The 8,548-nt window shown below is 36.9% G+C and overlaps 1 protein-coding gene across 1 annotated transcript in view; it reads right to left on the minus strand.

Annotated features, from left to right (window-relative positions):
- The window catches only part of erbb4b (erb-b2 receptor tyrosine kinase 4b), a gene marked incomplete in the record, with an annotated part of 262,602 nt that overhangs the window by 135,411 nt on the left and 118,643 nt on the right, over positions 1-8,548 (minus strand). The window contains 1 exon segment of the mRNA XM_014011540.1: positions 6,630-6,781. Within this exon segment, the coding sequence (XP_013866994.1) occupies positions 6,630-6,781 (152 nt within the window).

The raw sequence follows: 8,548 nt of genomic DNA on the forward strand, positions 1-8,548 counted from the left end.
TAACAGGACAGTACTATGCAAAAAAAGCACTGAATCCTAGACATGACTGAATTGTTTTGGGGTGGCTTTGGCTCAAGAACTGAATTTGTAACCTTCAGTGTAAAAATAGTGTTTAATGCAAAAATAATGGGAAAAAAGTTGAGGTAAACTTTGAGACACTTTTAAATATGTTGTTTACTAAAGGATGCTTCTTCTTCTAACATTGTGGAAGTCCCTGCAATCTCTTTCACCCTATTTTTCCTCACTAATCATTCTCCTCAGGACTTCCTGTTCTCAATGGTGTCACTTCCAACCCCACACTGTCCTTCTTTGTGTCAAATTAAAGTGATGGAAATGAACTTGAGGAGACGCTAATTGTAACTGTCAATCCAATCTAGGTCGGGACTGAAAGACAGGGGCTCCCTAGCACTTCATCAGTCTTCATTAATATTGAAGGAGTTTGCTAAAGAGCATGGGGCCAACGTAATCTGCACCAATCTAACAGTGCATCAGAAATTAGGAAGCTGGGGAGGGCAGCGATGGTGCTCAAGGGACAAATCTGCCAGTCAAAAAAGAAATATGAAGAAAGATGTCAGGAAACATGGACAGACTCCTTGTGAAGATGTTTTATAAAAATACAAATAAAACAATTATCAGGATCCTGGGGTTTTGTTTCGCATTTGCAATACTCTTGTAGTTTGCTAAAGTTTTGATATTTTTCACCTACTCCTCCACCTCAGTGTGTCAGACCACCTTCTGACATCAATTATATATTTCAAATTATATGTATACTCCAAATGGCTGTTATTCATACTGGATAGAACCATCTGATAAACAGTTTATGTTTAGGTTAAACATGTGTTAATAACTTGTTTATTATACAAAAATACAGCTCAGTTATTCCCAAATGAAAAATGTAGAGTATCTTGTTTGCACTGGTTGTTTGTGTAAATTAGTTTTGCTTTTTATATTAATATATTTTTATAACAGATAGTTCCAGAAAAATAAAAATAAATAAAAATAAAAACTTCTTCATTCTCTTGGATGACATTGTCTCTTCAAAGCTTACAAAGCTGGTTGACGTTTTAAAACTAGGATTTAGAACGCTTGGGACATTAAAGTTAACATGAATTTATCATCTCAGATAAATTGTGTTATGTTTTATGTGCAGCACTTTTTTAAAATGTCTTTGCATTTATGGTTTACAAATGTAGTTTATCACAATGTCGTCTTAAAAGTTTTAATATTGCATGGAAACAGAATGACCCCCTATGAAGATTTGAATGCAGCATAACATCTAATCAGAATGCAATGTAAAATTCAATCAAACATTAAACATGTGCACACTCTTTTTTAGCATTATTTAACGAGTCTTTGTAGAATATTTAGGAGGGGGATTAATTTAATTTTGAAATTGTTAATAAATCAGGTTTTTAACACTAAAGAAACACCAGCAAACGCTATGAGCGACCATACCTTGGGCAGGTTAAAAATCCACTCAGCAACAGAAGCTGACATTAAGATTGCAGCAAAGATAAATGACTCAGGTTAAATTGCCAGTACTCAAGCTTTCTCATGCTTGTGTTACATGATTCCCTTAAGCAAAATGTTTGTGCACTCTGCAAACCCTGTTAACCCATAACTGGCCTCTTCACTACAAAAGGTCAAATCTGTTGGGAATGAAATTGCAGGAAGGCAAGACATTTTTGCTGCTGACAATATTGTTATGTAATGCCTTTCACATGCACTGAAATTTTACTTAACTAGACACTGAGGAAATCAACCTCTGATTTTTTAAGACACTGTTTGGACCCCATTTAGAATTTTCAAGCTCTCTAGGATTGTATTTTTAGAAATTATTTTATACTATTTTATTTCTGAACTGAACAAAAATGGTAACATGAACATAAGGAAAAAATAAGAGGTAGATAATTGTATTTGTAAAAAAAATACAACAACTACATTTTGTTTACAATACAGGATAAAGATGGGCAGTGAAAGAGTGCTGCACTAGTGAGAGTTTCAGTTTTAGGTTTTGTACTATTGGGTGCAAGGTTACAATGTTAACACAAATGTGCCAAAATGGCTACATAGCTGTTTCCTTGCAAAACATTGCAAGGAGGGGAGAGGACAAGAAAAAAAAAAGAATAAAAAATACAGTATTTATTTATTTTTTTCAGTGCAACACCCACCATACCAGTCACAAGTGTCCTTAACAAGTAATCACTATAGTAGATTACAATGACTATGTGTACTTTCCACTTTTGGGCTAGGCAGTTGTAAAAAATAAATAAATAAATAAATAAATAAATTAATAAATACATAAATAAATAACGACACAGTCATAAAAAAACAGAGCACCCTGCCAAAGTATGACGAAGGCAGATGACGTCAGAGAAGGAAGTACAGGCAGGACATTTTCATGATGGAGGACTAAGGAGTGAGGTCAATTTAAGTGGAGAAAGTTATTTAGTGGGTATCTATGATTTATTTGCAAGTGCTGAAGAACAAAGTAGAACTGAGTGTAGTGAAGTTACTGATCAATAAGAAGCTTCTGACTCCTAGACCTACAAACCACTACGAAAGCAAGAAGACAACAGCTCCAGCAGAGACTGTCCTGGATCGACCTTCCTGGCTTCAAAACTTCAACTGCTATATGCTAGTTTTTACAATAAAATAAATGTTCAATTAAAGAAAAAAAATCAGTTTTTAAAGACCATTTGCTAATAAACTCACTGGAATTCATGGACACTCTGGCATATTTCACATCACACAATAAGTTTCAGTCGCTAACCGGTGTGAGACTGTATTTCAATTTATGTCAAACAAATTTTAAACTATTCCCCAGTTTTTAAATTGTGCTGATCATATTTGATGCTGGTGGCTGCAGTAAAATGCCTCCAACTGCTCTGCTGAATAAAAAAAAATTGTCCCAACACAGCCCGAACATATAAAAATCTATAGTAAGAAGAAAAGCATGCAACAGTTAAAGGGGGTTCAGCAGATGATAATGACTCTGTGAGGATGGAGAACTGAGCGACGTGCCCTGAACTCTGTTCAAATGTTGCATGTTTTTGTTCTTCTTACTGTAGATTTTTTTATATATTAGATAAATAACTCCGGGCTTTACTGCAATAAAGCTGATTTTTTTTTTTAATTCAACAGAGGTGGGGGTGGGGGGTGAAACCCAAGAGAGGATGACAATATCAGTGCTATGCAGTATTACCCAAATGTTGTATCATGGTATTTTTAACAATTACGGTATCAACAACTACACTATCAATTATGGTAACAATACCAATATCAAGGTATTTAATGGTATTTTTCTCTTCATCCATTCCATTCTTCTTGACTTGAGGTGAGTGTCTTATCGATCCTCACTGATGAAGAAGTCAGATGGAATGTGACATGAGCGTTCACACTGCAGTCGCTTCGAAACATCAGATATGTATCCGATTTAAAACCACATACTGAAACGGCCTGGGTCGGATTTGAAAAAAAAAAAAATAGGATTTGTCGCGTTCAGACTGTAATAAAANTCATTCTCTTGGATGACATTGTCTCTTCAAAGCTTACAAAGCTGGTTGACATTTTAAAAAAAATCAGATTTGGGTCGCATTTGCCTGCAGTGTGAACGTAACCTTAGTTATATAAAGCTGCAGCACCACGAGACGGCATACTCCAACTCAATCCTTTCCACCTGTTGCATGCAAGAATGATGTTCTTTTATCATATATCAATACATGAGAAACATAAGTTGATGTGCATTTTAAATCTGTATCTGTCTTGATGTTACTTTCCATATGTGGAAAGGAACAGCTTTTCCAGCTTGAAAACTCACTAAAACTATTTTTTCAAAACATTTTTTTTACAATGGGCAGCACAATGGGTCAGTGGTTAGCACCGACACCTCACAGTAAGCAGGACTTAGGTTTGGACCTGGGGTCTTTCTGTTCAGAGTTTGCATGTCCTCCTTGTGCTTGCCTGGGTTTTCTCCGGGTACTCCAGTTCTCCCCTCAACTCAAAAACATGTACAATAGATTGTCTTCAGGCCCAGGCCTCCCTTGAAAAGGAGATATGTGATTTCAATGGGACTTGCCTGGATAAATAATGGTAAATAAAAATAAATTTAGCATTTTTTTCAAGAATTTTTATATGACATACCAATGTCACACAATAATGTGTGGATGACTCAGGATTTCACTTATTTTGTATGTACATATAACGCAAAAAGCATATTTAACAAATGTAAAAGTGGTTATGGAAAAATTACATGCAATTAAAACTGACTGTTGACTGTTGGTAACAATGTGCATATGTGAGAAAGGGTGAAAATCTCTCTGCTGAAATGCAGTTATTAATCACCATGCAAGCGTTGATTCATCTGTCGTGGTGGCAGTTTGGAAGATGGACTCTGTTTACTGCTAAAGCTGTTTGAGGGGCTTTGGGAGGCAGCCATCAATCTCCTGGCTATCTTCAAAAGGAGCCAATGCACAGACATCAGTTTCAATCACCTTGCAATAACAGGTGGTATGGTAAGCTCCTGCACAATAGTTTTCTTTTTTTTTTCTCCTCAAGGTTATTTTTTTTCTTTCCCCAGGGAAGTGTGTTATTAATGTGTCTTCCCATAATAATAATATTCCCTAAAAATATATACCGCGCCCTGCCTTTTGGCTCCCTTGCTGTTTGGCACCTCATGTTTCTAATTAGCATCTTCAATTAACCCATTTTAATTGTGAACCTCAGAAAGGTGGAGGACCTCAGCAAGTCAGTGCCATAGGGAGATATTTTGTAAATGGCTGGTGGTATATTGTAGGCATCTTGAGAAGAGATTGTACTAATGGGCTTTCAACCTCAACCTCTACATATGCCCTTTATGTAATGCTAGTTTGTACAGGTGATATTGTGAACAGGTACATTGAAATTATAGCAGAGGTGAGAGTATTATTTAAAAGTGCAAATTGGCTCTGTGTGGAAAAACAACAATCACACTTGGGCTTGGAAATTTGCTCTCCACACTCACAAATAGCCATGCGCCCAAACTTCCTTTTTAATCGAAGTCAGTATGACCCATTGCCCCTGCAGGGGTCTAATGGTAGCAGTTACACACTTATTGCTCCCTCTTTCTTAATATATTCTGGGTTTTGATTAACACTCTACACAATAGTAAACACTTAATGACTCTGCATTTTTTTTTCTTGTTTATATTTTGGTCCATACAAATGAGATAACAAAGAAGTCATCTCCTCTTCTGTGTGAACAAATCGTTCTGCCAATTTATCTTCAAATCGCTGCTATAGGGAAGACATATGAAAACAATCCTCATTTTCCGAGGGGGTTGGGGATGCTAGGAGGTGGGAGCTAGATTGCCGTCTTTGCAAAGTCTCTGCAGCCCAGTTCATTCTCACAGCAATATTGGCCCAATAAGGCAGTCAGCACTTTGGTTTGACACCACGGGAGCTCTCATGCCCCCCAGATAGACTGAAATCAATTGGAGTTGGATGGTGTTAGCAGTGCAGAGCACAACCAGCATAGACTAGGGTTATGTTTGTTAGATGTGTAGGTCTGATATAGGTCAGTTGATTTCCTGAAAAAAAGCCTTTTCCCCCCCTAAAGAAATTTCCCTGCAATGGCCTCACAACCTGTTATTACAAGACTATTACTACTCTGGCCTCAGACAAATGCATGGCTGTGATCACACAATTTTTTGTGTTTATTTAACTATAATAAATGTAATGTGCAAGCAAGGTTCAAAGGTATAAATGATCAGGCTGAAATCCAAACAATATGTCTTGTTGTTTTGGCCAAACTACCTGTTTTTCAGCTCCGTTTCATGACAATAAAGGCGATTCAACCTCAGTTTCTCATCTAATAAGTACAGTTACCGAGTTTGCCTTGCCTTACCCCACTGTCATTTATCTTAGAAAGGCTTTGGAACTAGTTCAGTTTAGAATTCAATTCATTTTAGGAATAAACATTACCCTTAAAAAGGTTTTCTAAGTAATAAATAAATGAATGTTATTTGCTATGATGTCTGTTGTTCTGTCATTCGTGTTCACTCCAAGAATAAATTACAGTTACAAGACATTTGGAATTTTACTATTCTGTGCTTATGCCAACTGTGTAAGAATTTAATCAGACACTGAGGAAAAGGCTGATTAGCCCTGATTAGAACAATGTTCCTCTCTGCTTATCAATTGATCTATAGACACTAATCCAAGCTCTGATTGGTGAGGAAAAAAAATCCAAGCAATTGGTATTCTTTGGGCAAGAAGGTCATCGAGAAGGCACTGATGAGAGAGTTTACAAGTTTTTTTTTTCATAAAAAGTGGAACTTTGTGCAACTGTTCATTCAATCTCCAGTCGTGTGCAAATGTACTAACTCAAACTTTGACGAATCAATGACAAGACTCATGCAAGGTAATTTGGACTATTTGTGGGGATTATTATACTAAAACCTTATTTTAAGGTGATCCTGAGATTTATTATGTTATTTAGTGTATTACATGTCTGAAAAAGATATAATAAATAAAAAAATATATGTAAATAAATAAGCCAAAATTCTAAATGTCAGTTTTACACAAATGTACACTATGTTTATACATACATCAGAATCTTTAGTTCACTTCATTAGTTTGCTCTTTTCTTACTCTGAGGAAGGTGAGATCCCGACTGCGATCTATGCTCGTGATCTCAAGGTTGCCCATTACGACTTCACAGTTCTCGTAGTATTTCCTCAAGGTGCGATACTGCTGCTCCAGGTCCGACAGAGTGCTTAGCTTGTTCTCTGTGCCCGCACATACTGCAAGATACAAGACAAGCACAAAGAAATGAAACTGTGTTAATACAGCTAGACTTAACAAATCTGAATTGTGTTTAGAAATTGGGATAAAAAATTAATTCATCATAGCCAAATGCACGTAATCAATAAATGTACATTTTAGACATTTAGTGCAGAAAAGCAAGTTCATAGATAGTGACAAAAATGAAAGGCTCGATTGCAACTCAAGTCTTCACTCCATCAGGCCTTGACAGTCCAGAACTCTTTAATGACAAACCGGGCTGCTCACTTGATATGTAATTAAATAGAACCATCTCCACACATCAGACAACTTGCACACCCAAGACAACACAAGCCATCTGCCCAATCATCTGGTGTTACCTAACCTTGCATAAAAGCACACACATTTATTCTTTGCTGCAAAGAAAGATGACAATTTTTTAGGGAACTGCAATACGTTTGCAATTGCAACAGCCAAATTATGCATACCTAAAGATATGTATGTAATAATTTATTTTAATTCAGTGTCTCTCCAATTTTCTCCAAAGCTTATTTAGTAAAATCCCTAAATTGCAAGCTATATTTGGAGAACGCTATTCATTCTTCTGATGCAAAAGTAAAATTTGTATTACCGTGGCYGTGTGGCTTCTCCCATCTCTTGCTGACAGAGAAGCTATCACTGTGGAAGAAGGGTGACYGGTCCCTCCCTGAGTCTTGTCACACTGTCACCCATGAGCTGTTACCCTTCTCTCCGAACACCTCCACCATGAAAGATCTTTACCAGCGCTTTGCATTTTCATCTAAACCCGTGAGCTATGCTGAGCTCCCAGTAATGTACAGTGCACTCTACTCTTGTGCTTGACGTAATATAGGCCAAACATATTTACCTTCCCACACGCATAATGAGGAAAAAAAAAACAGAACACTAATTCCATTTGRTTTTCACTTTCCTGCTAAACAACAAATACATGCGCCAAAAGATGAATCAGCCTTGGAGCAACACAAGCTGTAAAGACAAACAGGATTGTTTTTTAAACACTTCCACATCTAAGCAGATATTAGACAAGTGGAGCCATTCCAACGTGACCTGGACATTACCCATATGAACAGGTGCTGATTGGCTGTGTTACACGGAGCATGCTGTGGTGCTCAAGAATGATATACGGCAGACCTGGGTGTTTTCAATAACAGTTAGCGTGGGCTAGAGGGGAGCGGGCAGAGGTAGGGAAGGGTCATAAAGCGAGGATAGGTGTAATAAACTGTTATTGCACCCTTGGGGCAGGGCACTGGAATTAGAAGAAAGGGGCATTGTGGCATGTGATATCTGGCAAAATTTACTTTTTACACCCATATGCTTCCTCAAGTTTGGCTGAAATAAGCATGTAGATAAAAAAAATGCTGGAATATGAATATAAAGAATATTTTACTTACAATAAAACAAATCACTATAAGTATGCCTCTGTCAAACTTGACCTAAATAATGTTGAAATAAATTCTTTCACCATGTTTTACTAATTTTATTGTCAGTGTTGTACAGTAAAGCCTTTGTTAAAATTAATAAAAATGAAAGCATAAACATGCATAAGTCTTTTCCTAACTAAACTATTGATTTACTAATATATACTCTTTACTGATGTGTGTTTTTCATCTATCTGAGCCAATCTATGCTGGATAGATTGTCAAGCTCCCTATATTCTCTCTCTCTCTCTCTCTCTCTCTCTCTCTCTCTCTCTCTCTCTCTCTCTCTCTCTCTCTCTCTCTCTCTCTCTCTCTCTCTCTCTCTCTCTC

Source organism: Austrofundulus limnaeus, unplaced genomic scaffold, assembly GCF_001266775.1.
Source record: "Austrofundulus limnaeus strain Quisiro unplaced genomic scaffold, Austrofundulus_limnaeus-1.0 Scaffold81, whole genome shotgun sequence".
In the NCBI taxonomy this organism is placed as follows: domain Eukaryota; kingdom Metazoa; phylum Chordata; class Actinopteri; order Cyprinodontiformes; family Rivulidae; genus Austrofundulus; species Austrofundulus limnaeus.